Source organism: Leopardus geoffroyi, chromosome D1, assembly GCF_018350155.1.
Source record: "Leopardus geoffroyi isolate Oge1 chromosome D1, O.geoffroyi_Oge1_pat1.0, whole genome shotgun sequence".
Lineage (NCBI taxonomy): Eukaryota > Metazoa > Chordata > Mammalia > Carnivora > Felidae > Leopardus > Leopardus geoffroyi.
The window spans coordinates 53,958,709-53,974,616 of record NC_059329.1 but is presented as its reverse complement, the minus strand read 5'-3'; the positions used below and the strand labels follow the sequence as shown (position 1 = coordinate 53,974,616).

General features: G+C 40.7%; 1 protein-coding gene across 2 annotated transcripts in view; it reads right to left on the bottom strand.

The window, feature by feature from the left end:
- GAB2 (GRB2 associated binding protein 2) overlaps positions 1-15,908 on the bottom strand; it is a 189,801-nt gene that overhangs the window by 47,891 nt on the left and 126,002 nt on the right. For both annotated transcript variants that reach the window (XM_045483856.1, XM_045483855.1), the window contains exon 2: positions 11,959-12,259. In XM_045483856.1, the coding sequence (XP_045339812.1) occupies positions 11,959-12,259 (301 nt within the window). The remainder of the gene's footprint in view (positions 1-11,958; positions 12,260-15,908) is intronic.

Below are 15,908 nucleotides of genomic sequence, written 5' to 3'. Positions count from 1 at the left end.
ATAAGTGTTTTGTAGTCTGTCAAGTTCTCTAAGGACACCAGATACTTAAATCCTGTTCATCTTGACCTAAACATATAAAAATCATCATGACCACAACCACTACAGGGAAAACAGTGAACCAAGCAGGTATTGTTCACACTGTGCACTATTGTCCTGCCTTCCTCCCAACAACTGAGAGGGAGCATCACTTCCACTTTATAGATGATGAAACCCCAAAGAGATAAAGTTACTTATTCAGTATCATAGAGCAAATAAATCACAGAGCTGGGACTCAAGTACAGCTAGTGTGCCTTTCAGAGTCCATGTAAAAATGGCTGTGCAGGCCTCAGAATAGTTACTGAATACATAAAGGAGGGAGGGGACAAAGGGAAGGGGTCCTCGCCTTGGAGGATTCAAAGGATAGGGGTGAGGGCTTCCTAACAGTGGATGCCTCCTGAGCCCATGAATAATTCATCAAAGCTCTGTGCTGATGGCTGGTTCTTTTTGTGTGTGGTGCATCTGGTCAGGGACAGCTGCCCACAACTGGGCCACAAATGTGAGGACTCAGACTTGCCTGCTCATAAACAGAGCTCACAGAAGCTTCCTGCTCCCTTACTCTGGGGACTGAAGGCTATTTTGATTCCCAGAGGAAGATGGGGTTCTTATTTTTGTGCTTGTGCGTACATCTGTGCGCGCACACCCCCCGCCGCCCCCCCAGACTCTACACATGTGATATGAAACCTTCTTGATATTCTTGGAATTGCTTTTCCTTCTGGAGCATCATCCCTGGTTTCCTTTTGGACAGAGTTTCCTCCATCCTTATGTCCATATTTAGACTCAGTTTCACTCCTGGTCTGTTCTTGATCCTAGACAGCTTTTATCCTAGGCATTTTTGGCTAGGGTATGTGAGGAGTTGGAGGGTGGCAGTAGAAAGAAGAAGCTGGGGGTGGCAATAAGGCTTTTTTTTTTTTTTTAAGACTCCATCTGCCATAGAACCTCTTCCAGACGAAAGTGAAAAACAGAAGTGTTTTTTTTTTTTTTAAATGGGTCCCATCACAACTCTTACATAAAGAAGGAAAAAGGGTATATCTGCTTGAAGGAGGCTTCCCATGGAATGGAATGTTTCCAGGATCAAGCAGTGAGCAGGGATACAGCCTTGCACAGCCCCAGGGGATAGCTCTGCACAGAACACAAGGCCAATACTCCTCTGGGGACCATGAAACCGAAGTGGCTGTCAGAGGTCTGAGGTCTGTCTTGGTGAATCCAGAGAGAAGCAGAGTCACTGGGGGAGAAGATAATTTTCTCTCTATTCAACAAAAAGACACTGGGATTCCAATCACATGACCTGTTCATATAACCCCAGAGTTGTGATTCAAACTCAGGTATCCTTACCCCCAGCCTACAGATTCAGCAATGGTGTGTGATGACTGGATTAAAACCCTAGAGTTTACTAAATTCTTGGGACAGTCCAGTGGAAGGATTTGAGCAATATGGGTTGGTGAGGAGGGAAACCTGAGCCAGCTGTAGGACCCCTTGTGGAAGGGGTCAGAGAGTGCTTCCAGCCCAACGCATAAGGTCCAAAGAGGCAACAATATCTGGGCTTGGTTCTGGCAGATGTTTATATTCCAGGAGGTAAGAGACAAAGAGCATATTACTTAAAAAAAATTTTTTTATGTTTATTTAGTTTTTGAGAGAGAGAGACAGAGCATGAGTGGCAGAGGGGCAGAAAGAGAGAGGGAGACACAGAATGAGAAGCAGGCTCTGGGTTCTGAGCTGTCAGCACAGAGCCTGATGCAGGGCTCGAACTCACGGACCATGAAATCATGGCCTGGGCCAGAGTCAGGGGTTCATCCGACTGAGCCACCAGGCACCCCAAGAGGCAGCATATTATAATGCAAAGTCATACCTGGGTTAGACTAGAATCTTGGCTGCCATTTTCTAGCTGTGTGATTTTGGGTCAAAACTGTTCCTCCCTCAAAGGATTCATGTGAATTTTTAGTGAAACTTTATGCAGAGCTCCTACTTCACATAGAGTACATGCTCAATATATAGCTCCAATTATTTTCTTTTGTGGCCACTGAGGGTTAGGCATCAGTACCGGGTGTTTTCCATATAAGAAGGCTGCTGACACTGACACCCAAGAGACTGGATTATTCTCAGTAAGCCCCAGCAAAACGAGAGCAGTGTTGTATTAAGGAAGCCTCAGGGACAGATGACAGAGAGCCCATGTGAACCCAGCCGAGGCAGGTAGGAGGACAGAGAAGAGCTGGGGTCCTGGAGTGCTATGCAGGGAAGAAGAAGCACTCATTCTCCTTATTTGAAAAGAATGGAAATAAGTCAGTCAGAGAAGGACAATATCATATGTTTTCACTCATACGTGGATCTTGAGAAACTTAACAGAAGACCATGGGGGAGGGGGGGAAAGTTACAGAGGGAGGGAGGCAAACCATAAGAGACTCTTAAGGACTGAGAACAAACTAAGGGTAGATGGTGGACGGGGGAGAGGGGAAAGTGGGGGATGGGCAGGGAGGAGGACACTTGTTGGGATGAGCACTGGGTGTCGTATGTAAGCCAATTTGACAATAAATTATATTTAAAAATGAAAACATTAAAAATTAAAAAAAGAAAAGAATGGAAACACAGTTGATAAAAGTGATTAAATGAAATAAATAAAAGTAGGTAATCAAATGTTAATTTCCTTCCTGCTTCTCCTCTATTCCTGACTCTCAGTTAAAAAACCCCACTTATTTGGGTGATTAGGCTTTAATTCCTTATCTGAGGGTTTTATAGACATAATCCATTTTTAAGAAAGTCTCTAAATTAAAACGTAAGCCATTATGTGGCCAGATCTTTTAACACAGTAAATTCTCCTATGAGATGGAAGAAAAGCCTATTGTCTCCCTCAGAAAGATCTCACAAAGAATCCAAAACTTCTGTCACAGACAATATCCTTGCTCTGGTAATGAAACCACCTGGCATCTAATAAAATAACCCCCTTAAGAAAAGAAGTTGAAGGTTTAAGGGAATATATCTTTTAAAAGACAAGGGTAGTGGCAAAATACTGACTTGATTATTTGTTACTTTTCCCTCCTCCCTTCCCTCACTGAGCTGGTGGTACAGGCTGGTGTCTCCATGCTTGGTGATGCCTCTATTACAGTACTCCCCCGTGACTGCCTGGTTAGAGGTCTGCCCCCTTCACTAGACTAAGATATCTGAGCACTGGAACTCTACTGGTCATCTTTGTAACCTCAGTGGGTGTGACAAGGACCATCACAAAATAAGTGCATGAATGGATGAATTTTCCTACCAAAGAAAACAAGCCTAGATAAATATGTGGTTCTACATATTTGCATTTGAACTGTACTTAAATCCTATACAATAAAAGGATCCAGATAATAATTCCTTTTTAAATTTGTGATTAAAAAAATATATTTGCACCAAGAGTAATTTTTGTTATATCTCAAGGATATGTTTGTCTTGGTAGGAACACCTCTAATCCCACAAGGAAATAATTCAATGATAAGGAATTTGCTCACATAGATTAATGGAACAGAAGAGAAAACCCAGGAAATAAACCCACAATTACATGGTCAATTAATCTTCGACAAAGGGGGAAAGAATATGCAGTGGGAAAAATACAGTCTCTTCAACAAATGGTGTAGGGAAACTGGACAGCCACATGCCAAAGAGTGAAACTGGACACTTTCTTACACCATACACATAAATAAACTCAAAATGGATTAAGACCTAAATGTGACACTTGAAACCATAAAAAATCCCTGAAGAGAGCAGAGGCAGTAATTTCTCTGACACTGGTTGTAGCAGCTTTTTTTCCTAGATGGGTGTCCTGAGGCAAGGGAAACAAAAGCAAAAATAAACTATTAGGACTTCATCAAAATAAAAATTGATTGTTGTGAAGGAAACGATCAACAAAACTAAAAGGCAACCTATGGAATGGGAGAAGACATTTGCAAATAAAATATCTGATAAAGGGGGTTAGTACCCAAAATAAATAAAGAGTTGATACAACTCAACACCCAAAAAACAAATAATCCAATTAAAAAATGGGCAGAAGAGGGGCGCCTGGGTGCTTCAGTTTGCTAAGCATCTGACTCTTGATTTCAGTTCAGGTCATGATCTCACAGTTCATGAGATCAAGTCCTGTGTTAGGCTCTGCTCTAACAACGCAGGGATTCTCTCAGCCCTTCCCCAGCTTACATGCATGTGCTCTTTCTCAAAATAAATGAATACTTTTTAAAAAATGGGCAGAAGACATGAACAGATATTTCTCCAAAGAAATCCAGATGGCAACAGACACATAAAAAGATGCTCAACATCACACATCATCAGGAAAATGCAAATCAAAACCACAATGAGATATCACATCACACCTGTTGGAATGGCTAAAATAAAAAATACAAGAAGAAAAAATTAAAAAACACAAGAAACAACAGATATAGGTGTGGATGTGGAGAAAAAGGAACCCTCGTGCTCTATTGGTGGAAACGCAAACTGGTGCAGCCACTGTGGAAAACAGTATGGACGTTTGTCAGAAAGTTGGAAATAAAACTATCCCGCAATCCAGTAATCACACTATTGGGCATTTACCCCCCAAATACAAAAACACTAATACAAAGGGATACATGCACCACTATTATTTACAACAGCCAAACTATGGAAGTACCCCAATTGTCCCTCGATAGCTGAATGGATAAAGAAGATGTGGGGTGTGTGTATGTGTGTATGCATTTGTGTATCTATGTGTATGAATGAAATCTTGCCATTTGCACCAACATGGATGTATCTAGAGTATATTATGCTAAGTGAAAAAAGTCAGTGAGAGAAAGACAAATACCATATGATTTCACTCATATGTGGAATTTAAGAGACAAAACAAATGAGCATAGGAAAAAAGAGAGAAATCAAGAAACAGACTCTTAACTAGAGAGAGCAGAGGGTTACCAAAGGGGAGGTGGGGGAGCAGTGGGTGAAACAGGTGACGGGGATTAAAGAGTACATTTATTATGATGAGCACTGAGTAATGTATAGAATTGTTGAATCACTATGTTATAATACTGTATGTTAACTATACTGGAATTAAAATTTAAAAACTTAATTAAAAAAAAGCAATTGCTTTATGATTACTTTCTTCCCCAATCATACCTATTATTATTTTTTTTTTAAGCTGAGGTATTCTTTGGGCCTATCTCTAACATTTATGAAAGCTTGGAGACTGGGGTTGGGGAGCTAAGTCTATGGTTTTCCCTCCTGCCTTTTTTTTTTAAATTTTTTATGTTTTTATTTTATTTTTGAGAGAGAGACAGAGTGTGAATGGGGGAGGGGCAGAGAGAGAGTGGGAGACTCCAGACTCTGAGCTGTCGGTGGAGAGCCTGACGTGAGACTCAAACTCACAGACTGTGAGATCCAACCTGAGCTGAAGTTGGATGCTTAACCGACTGAGCCACCCAGATGCCCCTCCCTCCTGTTCTTTTGATTCCTTTTTTATTCTCTCTCTCCCTTTTTTCCCCAATAAGCTTTTTATTCTTTCATCAGGAATAAAATAAAGGGAAAAACAAAAAATTCATGAAGCCTATAAATGACAGAAATTTGGGGAAATTCCATTCAGGAAACAAAGATTATACCAAAGATCCTAAGAGTAAATGCAGACTCATAATCTGCAAGGAAGAATAGAATCACAGAATTGCTAAGACAGGACATCTAGTCCAGGCACAACTGACTACATAATTTGTAGAGTCTGGTACAAAGTGAAAATGAGCCTCCTTGTTCAAAAGTTAAGAACTTCAACACAAATAAATGGAAAGACATCTCATGTTTATGGATTGGAAGAATTAACATTGTTAAAAGGTTCACACTACCCAAAGCCATTTACAGATTCAGTGAAATCCCTATCAAAGCTCCAATGTCATTAAAAAAAAATTTTTTAATGTTTATTTATTCTTCAGAGAGAGAGAGAGAGAGAGAGAGAGAGAGAGAGAGAGAGAGACGGAACATGAGTGGGGGAGGGGCATAGCAAGAGAGGGACACAGAATCCGAAGCAGGCTCCAGGTTCTGAGCTGTCAGCATACAGCCTGACGTGGGGCTCGAACTCACAAGCCAAGAGATCATGACCTGAGCTGAAGTCGGACACTCAGTGGAGACAACTGGGCACCCCTCCCAATGTCATTTTTTTTTTTTTACAATAACAGAAAAACAATTTTAAAATTCATATGGAACCACAAAAGATTCCAAATAGCGAAAGCAATCCTGAGAAATAAGAATAAAGTTGCAGGTATCACACTTCCTGATTTCAGCCTATATGACAAAGCTATAGTAATCAAAACAGTATGGTATGACATAAAAACAGACACACAGATCAATGGAACATAATAGAAAGCCCCACATGTATGGTCAACTAATATTTGACAAGGAAGCCAAGCATACTCAGTGGGGAAAAGATAGTGTCTTCAAAAAAAATGGTGCTAGGAAAACTGGATACTGACATGCAACAAATGAAACTGGACCCTTATATTACTCACAAAAACTAACTCAAAATGGATTAAAGATTTAAATGTAAGACCTAGGGGCATCTAGGTGGCTCAGTTTGTTGAGCATCCCACTCTTGATTTCAGCTCAGGTCATCATCTCATGGTTCTTGGGATAGAGCTCTGCATCTGGCTCTGCACTCACAGTGCAAAGTCTGATTGGGATTCTCTCTCCTTCTCTCTCTGCCCCTCCCCCACTCACGTGTGCATGCTTAGATAGATAGATAGATAAATGTAAGATCTGAAACCATAAAACTCCCAAGAGAAAACAGAAAAAAAGATTCCTTGATGGTGGTATTGGCAAGGAGTTTTTTGGATATGATACGAAAAATACAAATAAGAAAAGCAAAATTAAACAAATGGAACTACATTAAACTAAAAAGCTTTCGGGCATCTTGGTGGCTCAGTCAGTTAAGCATCCGATTTAGGCTCAGGTCATGATCTCACAGTTTGTGAATTTGAGACCCGCGTTCAGCTCTGTGCTGACAGCTCAGAGCCTGGAGCCTGCTTTGGATTCTGTGTCACCTCTCTCTCTGCCCCTCCCCCACTCATGCTCTGTCGCTCTCAAAATTAAATAAACATTAAAAAAAAAAACTAAAAAGATTTGGCACAGCAAAAGTAACAAGATGAAAAGGCAATCAAAGAAATGGAAGAAGATATGTATTTTCAAATATCTGATACGGGGTTAATATCAAAAGTACATAAGGAATTCCTACAACTCAATAGCAAAAACAAAAATAAAAACAGATAACCCAATTAAAAAGTGGTCATAGGATCTGAATAGACACTCTTCCAAGGAAGATATTCATATGGGCAACAGTTACTGAAAAGGCACAGGTCATTAATTATCAGGGAAATGCAAATAAAACCAAAACCACAATGAGAGAGCCTGCTAAAAGGCTATTATCAAAAACTAAGAGATTACTGTCAGCAAGGATGTAGAGAAAAGGGAACCCTTGTGACTACTGGTGGGAACATAAATCGGTACAGCCACTATGGAAAACAGTACGGAGGTTTCTCAAAAAATTAAAAATAGAACTACCATATGATCCAGCAATTCCAATTATGCGTATATATCTGAAGGAACTGAAATCACCTTGAAGAGGTATCTACACCCCCATATTCACTGCAGCACTACTTATAATAGCCAAGACATGGAAACAATCTGTGTCCACTAATGGATGAATGGATAAAGGAAATTTTATAAATACATATGTAATATTATTCAGTCATAAAAAATAAGTAAATCCTGCCATTTATGACAATATAGATGAACCTTGAGGGCATTATGCTAAGTGAAATAAGTCAGAGAAGAACAAATACTGTATAACCTCACTTAATACGTGGAAGCTGAAAAAAAAAAAACAAACTCACAGAAACAGAGAGTAGATTGGTGGTTACCAGGGGCAGAGGCAGGGGAAATGGATGAAGATCAAGGGTACAAACTTCTAGTTATAAAACGAATTAGTCTTGGGGATATAATGTACAACATAGTGACTACAGTTAATAATACTGTAATATATATTTGAACATTGTTGAGAGAACAGGTGTTAAAAGTTCCCACCATATACACACACAAATCCTAACTATGTGAGATAATAGATGTGTTAACTAACCTTACTGTGGTAATCATTTTGCAACATACACATGTATCATATCATCACACTGTACACCTTAAACAATTATAAAAAAAAATGAAGGACTTCAAGATGGGGACAGTACAGCATTACCCAATGCAAGGCTAAGGGTGGAGCCCTGTGAGACTGCATAGGTCTCATGCTCATGATGCTGGCCCTAAGTCTGGATGGGGGTTCCCAAACCTGGCTGGCTGTCAGAATCAACTTAGGAACTTTAAAAAATAAACTGAGATATAATTCATGTATCATAAATTTCCCCAATTTCAAAATGCAAAATTCAGTAGTTTTTAGTATATTCACAAAATTTTACAACCATCATCACTATCAAATCCCAGAACATTTTATCCCCCTAAACGAAATCCCATACTCATTAGCAGGCACTCCTCATTCTCCCACTGTCAATCACTAATCTATCCCCTGTCTCTATGGATTTGCTTATTCTGACATTTCAAATAAACGGAATAAAAAATTATGTGATGCTTTGTGTTTTCTTCCATTTAGCACAATGTTTTCATGATTCATGCATGTGTAGAATGTACAAAAATTCCATTTTATGGCTAAATAATACACACACACCACATACTGTTTACTTGTTGGATAATGGATTAACCTGATGGATAATTCAGGTTGTGTTCACTTTTTGGTCATCATGAATAGTGCTGCTATGAATGTTTGTGTGCAAGTTTTTGTGTGAACATTTGTTTTCATTTCTCTTGAGTATATGCTTAGGAAGAGAATTACTGGGTTGTAGGTTTAACTTTTTGAAAAATTTCCACACTGTTTTCTGCAGTAGCTGTACCATTTTACACTCCTGCTAGCAATGCAGAGGGATGGATGAGTAATGGATGTTTCTCCACACCCCTGCCAACACTTGTCATTGTCCATCTTTTTGATCATAGCCTTTCTAGTGAGTATGAAATGGTATCTCATTGTGGTTTTGATTTCCATTTTCTAATGCGTAATCATGTTCAGCATCTTTTCATGTGCTTATTGACCATCTATTCTATGTATTTTCTCTGGAGAAATGTCTACACAGTTCCTTTGCCCGTTTTCAAATGGGGTCATCTTTTTGTTGCTGTTATTGACTTGTAAGAGCTCCTTTTATACTCTAGATACTAGACCTTTATCAGGTATATGACCCAGAAATATTTTCTCCCATTCTGTATAAAGGGCTTTAGAAACTTTTTTTTTTTTAACGTTTATTTATTTTTGAGACAGAGAGAGACAGAGCATGAACGGGGGAGGGTCAGAGAGAGAGGGAGACACAGAATTGGAAACAGGCTCCAGGCTCTGAGCGGTCAGCACAGAGCCCGACGCGGAGCTCGAACTCACGGACCTCGAGATCATGAGCCGAAGTCGGATGCCTAACCGACTGAGCCACCCAGGTGCCCCTAGAAACTATTGATTCCTTAGCCTAAAATCAGATCTACTGAATCACCACCTGTAATTTAAAAGGTAAAGAGCTTTTCAGGTGATTCAGATGACCCAAGAGGCTTGGGAATGAGTAATCCAGACCAGGGCTTCCCAAAATTTAATTGTATACAAAATTTAATGTGCATACAAATCACCTGGAGATCTTAATAAAATTCAGATTTTGGGGCAACCAGAACACCACCATTAGAATACCACGGTAATCACTGTTGCACACATGATGACTGTGAGCATCCATTGGTGAGTGTTAGAATTAGTGGGTGAAAGTTTAAGGAGAAATAGGATAATTGATCATTAAAGTATTTCCTCCAATGTATTTATTAATTGCAAAAGCAAAGACAGTGACTTTACAGTGGAGAAACTTGGCAGATACAACCTTAACCAAGAGATCAAAGTTCACATGACCAGTAGGTAATAAGACATACTGCTACCACGTGCCCTCTGATACAATGTGAGAAAGGCACACCTCTGTGTACTCTCCCCCAAACTGATAGCCTCCATCTAATGAGAAAACATCAGATAAACCCAAACTGAGGGACACTCTACAAAATATCTAACCAATACTTTTTGAAAGTATCAAAGTCAAAAAAAAAAAAAAAAAGAAAGAAAGAAAACAAAAGAAAGACTTAGGAACTGTCACAGATTGGAGGAGATATGGAGACATAATCACTAAATCTAATGTGGTATGCTGGGCTGAATCCTGAAGGAATCAAGACAAGGGTGAAAAAGAGGTGAAATCCAAATATACTGTACTTGAAAGCTTTGTACCAATGTTAACTGCCCAGTTTTGATAGCTGTACCATGGTTGAGTAAGATAGGGAAAGCTGAGGGAAAGGTACATGGGAACTTACTGTACAATTTTTGCAACTCTACTGAAAGTCTAAGATTATTTCAAAATAAGTTTAAAAAATACATATATATTCTGATTCTGCAAACCAGAGTTGGAAGTTCCCATGAGAAGCTGATGCTTTGGGTTCCCCAACCCCACTCTAAGTAGCAAGAGTCTAAACTAGCTGTTTTCAGACTTAATTGTGCATCAGAATCACCAGGAGGGTTGTAAAAACAAAGATTGCTGGGCCCTACTCCAAGAGTTTCTGATTCAGTAAGTCTGGCTGGGGTGATCCTAAGAATCTGCATTTCTAACAGGTTCTCGGATGATGTTGATGTTGCTGATGAGCTAAGAATGGTTTCCGTGTTTTTTTATTTTTTTAAATTTATTTATTTATTTTGAGAGAGAGTGCACACACGCGTGCACCTGAGTGGGGAAGGGGCAGAGAGAGGAGAGAAAGAATCCCAAGGAGGCTTTACACTGCTGAACCCATGAACTGTGAGATCATGATCCAAGCCAAAATCAAGAGTCAGATGTTTAAAAGACTGAGCCACCCAGGAGCTCCAGTTTGTATGTTTGTAGAGGGTTGCAAAAAAAGTTGGCCTTCAAATATTTACAGAAAATGGTTGCTGAGCCTCGGATGCTTCCAACTCAGAATGAAGCTGTGAACAGACACTTATGCCTAGGTCCCACCCCTGAGATTCCTAGTGAGCTGATCTGGCATGGGTCCTTGGCATCACCATTTTAAAAATGCTCCCCTTTAATTCTGTTGTGCACCCAGGTTTAAGAACTACTGATTTAAGCTCTCCGCCTGCCTCAGGAAAAAAAAAAAAAACCCCAAACATAAAAACCTGTTTTTCAATCAAGTTTGGGGATGAGCCCAAACAACTGTCAAAGGGAATTTCTGCAACTTAAAACTCAGTTACAAAAGTTGGGCTACTATTCTGTGAAAGTCAACAAGACCCAAATATAAATCGGCATTTCCCTCTCTCACCTATCCCCTCCCAAGTGAATATAAAAGAACACTGGATTATATATCAACAGTAATTACCCCAAACCCAAAGGAAAAAAAGTGGCACGTGTAGCTGTGCAGGATGGTCGGAAATAGATGGGCTAGAACACGCAGAGGTGGACCAGAGAAGGAATCAAGGTGAGCACTGCCCTCTGGGATAAGTGGTGGGTAAGAGAGCACAGAGGGCTAGAAAGCTGAGGGAAGGGGAGAAAGGTGCAGGGCTGAGAAATGGAGTGGTGTTGAGGTACCTGAAGAAATACCACAAAGTACCTTTAGCTTCCTCATAACCTCAACATATCTGTTTCCCATTTGAATATAATTAGGGCCAGGGGTTCCTCTAGTATTTGATCAAACCCTTCACAGTCTTACTCTTTGCCTATTACTCCTCTGCCAAAGATGAATGCTTTTAGCTGCAGTGGGCTGTCCTTGCTCAAGGGATCTGAAGGCCTTCATCTTAGTCCCAACTGCTAAGCCTGCTCCAGGAAGCACCTTGCCACTTGGGAAAAAGGTTCCTGTTTGCTCTCCTACCTGTGCTCTCCTCAGCCTGATTGAAGCCACAGATCTGGCAGATGCTCTGGACCCACTTATTCATGTCCTCCTCCGTCTCGGCCACCAGATAAAAGGTGCGCTCACTGGTCTTGATGTCAAACACAAAACTATCCTGCAGCTCCTTCTTGTTGAAGGTCAGGCCTGCATCCACCTGCTCACAGAAGTTCAGGTTGATGATCCTCAAGGGCTTCTTAGAGTGATCGTTCTTGTAGTATTCCAGAACATCTGGGTCACCGCTCATCCGGCCACTCCGCAGGATAAACCATCGCTTCTTCCAGGCCTGAGGAGGAAGAAGGAAAAAGAGGGGAAAAAGGTCATCAGTTAGTTCAAAGCTTCTCACAGGTGCTCAGAAATCACCAGGTTAAGGATGGGGACTGTTGCACCTGCAGGCTGAACATGGCCCTTATTTCTCTTTCATACTTCACCACAGTTTAAAAAATGGAGGATGATCTTAGTGTGTGTTAGCGCAACACTTCACTATGGAACAGGGTCTTATTCTGAAATGAGATGTGGCATTCCAATTTTTTAGATTAAGAAGTTAGATGGAGACTAAGACACTTTCAAGCAATTATTCCCTATGCTGGAATACAGATTCGAACTCATAGTACTGTTAGTCAAGGTGGAACTTGCAAAACCACAGCATCTCAGTATATGGATAGGGACCCCAACAAGTCATGGTGAGTGGAAGCAAAGAAGCAGTATCACACACAGCCAGCAGCAGAAAAACAATTCCCTAATTTGTGTGTAGTGTACTGTGCTTTTTAAGCAAATGATGGTGCCTTGGAAGAATCACCTAGAAAGCCTTCTAAAACTTCTCTGAAGTTTGAGGTTTTACTCTAAAGAAAACTGGGCCATCACTAGAGGGGAACATGGGATTAAGTCAAGCTTTATATTTTTTTCCCCATGATGGGGGATGTTGGTGTCCTTATGGGAATGATCCTAGTAGGGAGGGAAAATGCAGTGCTTCCAGAGAATGGGAGAATCATACAGTGGTGTCGGTCCCCTTGTAGGTGAAAGGGGGCACACAGATGGAAGGATGTTGGCTTTAGATAGGACGAACTGTGCATGCTCCCTAATAACAGGCTACTTTGCTCCAGATGCGGGCAGATCAGTAAATTTGGTGATGGAGCATATGTAAATTCTCTTGATTGCTTATATTTTCTCATGAAACCAAAAAGTGGCCATGTTGGACGTTTAAAGAGAGAGAAGCTCAGAGACAGTAGCCAAAGAGCAAGAGACAATCTTAGACAAGGTAACTGAGATAGGATCTTGGGGCAGCCTGGGAGCCCACATCTACAAATGACTTAACTACAGCAAATCAGTAGTTAAGCATAGCCTCAACCCAAGGCTATTACATGCAGCATCTTTTTACCACTTTGTGTGGTGTCTGCTCACAGATTACTCAGTCTTGTTGAAAAGATGGAATATACAAGACAGGATAAGAGAATATGTGATCAAATCTTAAATTCTATAGTATGAAATGATACAAGGAGTTTATTCATTCAGTGATACATATAGAGTAATATGTGCAAGGCACTATTACAAGTACTCAGGCTATTGCAAGGAGCAAGACAGTGAAAAAAAACTTAAAGAGAAGTTTTAAGTTATTTTTTTAAATTTTTATTTATTTAATTTCAGAAAGCAAGAGCGTGAGTAGGGGAGGGACAGAGAGAGAGGATGAGAGAATCCCAAGTAGGCTCCGTGCTGTCAGCACAGAGCCCAATGCCAGACGCTGTCTCACGAGCTGTGAGATCATGACCTGAGCCCAAACCAAGAGTTGGACACTTAACTGAGCCACCCAGGCAACCCCCACTTCTGGACATTTGTCTCCTCTCTTGGAGGAGGTTTTACTGGACATTTGTCTCCTCTCTTGCCATTCTTTGGTGGAAACAATCTAATCAGGCTGCCCCACCACTGCATAACAAAGTTCTCAAAGACTTCAAGGCTGTTAAAGCAACTTTTGGGTTTTATTTGATCTCTCAACAACACCTGATAATGGTTTATTCTGTCCTCTTTGAAGCACCTTCTTCCCTTGGCTCACCCTCAACTTTCCTCCTCCCCAGCCTCTTTTTCAGACTCCAGGTCTGGTTCTTTCTCATCTCCCTGACCTCTAAATATTGGAATGCTTCCATGCTCAGTTCTCAGTCTCTGTCTCTCCTCTCTCTACACCCACACCCTAGGTTATTTTATTCAGTTTCACAGCTTTAAAGACCATCTAATTGCTGTACTTCCCAAATGTATTTCTCCAACCCAGGTCCATCCACTGAACTCCAGAGTCTTATACCCAACTCTTCACTAATAAGCATCTCAAACCCAGTGTGCTCAAAACTGAGCTCTTTACATCCTCCAAGCCTGTTCTTCCTGCAATCTTTCCTGTCTCAGTTAATAGCAGCTCCAGCCTTCCAGGTGCTCAGACCACATATAGTGAGAGGTCATCATGGACTCCCTTCTTTCACATTCCACATCTACAACAAATCCTGTTGGTTCAAACAGTTCACTCAGTCTAGCCCACCATTCTGTAGTCCTCCTGCTTCTACCCTTTCATCCTGCAACTGATGCTCAACATGGAAGCTGATGTAAATCAGACTGTGTCACTTCTCTGCACAAAATCCCCAAAGGCTTCCCATCTCAGAGTAAAAACCAAAGTCTGCACAATGGCCAGTGGGTCTGATGTGACGGTCAACTCTCCCCCATCCAACACCTCTTACCTCATCTCCAGCCATGCTCTGCCTTTGCCATTCTGCTCTCGCCACACTGGCCACATACTTCTGCCTCAGCGTCTTTGCTCTGGGTGTTCCCTCTGCCTGGAATACTCTTCCCCCAGACGTCTTTCCTTCAAGTCTCTACTCAAATATCCCATTACAGGGGCAGCCATTCTTAACCACCCAACCCTCACACTCTCTTTCCCCCTTACTCTGCAACACTGCTCTTACTAGTACTTACACCATCTAAAATGCCACATTTTTGTTGAATGTCTGTATCTACCTCTCAAAATGTAAACACAAGGAATGATTTTTTAAAATCCCATGCTGCATCTTCAGTGTTTCAAATAGTGCCTGACACATAGCTGGTTATCAATAACTATGTACTGGATTAATGAGTAATTATTTTATTACATGAACTCCTTACAGCATCCAGTAGGTTACAGGGATATAACTGATGCTTAATAAGTCTTACCTCAAAATGAATATAAGGTATGGCCAGATAGAATCGAGCTGAGGAAAACAAAAAATAAGAACTATATATTTACAGTCACCTAAAATCTTGCCCAGGTCATTGGCTTATAGAACTCTGGGTGTGCTTGTGGTCCATGTAGCAGGTGCATGCATATACATGGAAGTGTGTGAGTAGCAAGGTGCATTTTTAAAAGGTATTGTTAATAGTTTAGCTTGTGTTTCAGTTGATGTGTCCCCTTCAGTGCTGGTCTCTGCAGAAAGAGCTGTCTCCAAATCACTGGTGTGCAGGTACAAGCATAAACAAACACAGAGACACCCACATAAACAAGAAAAAGGTGTTTACTACAGACAACATCGGAGCCTGTCAGGTTCTGCTTCCAAGGAAGTGGTGTAGGCTGATAAATGACTGCTTATAAAATGCTGATAAATTTATGACCAAGCAGGCAAGGCTGTCTAGTCTAGTCCCAAATTCCCATCCCTCTTCTGCCACACCATTTCTCTCCAAGTCTATGCACATTTCTTTTTTAAATCAAACAACTGAGAACACAAGTATAACCAACTTCAAAGAGTCTAGCTCCAATGACAACTTCTCTGATCTTCTCAGCTGAAATGGACCTCTACTTCTTCTGAACCTTTGTAACACTTTTTATGTAGTTTTTATGGCCTGTCATTTTTTACAACATATTACAGATATTTTGGAATTTATTGTTTCTTCCCAAGTATATTATGAACAACATCTGTATCCTTCTATGA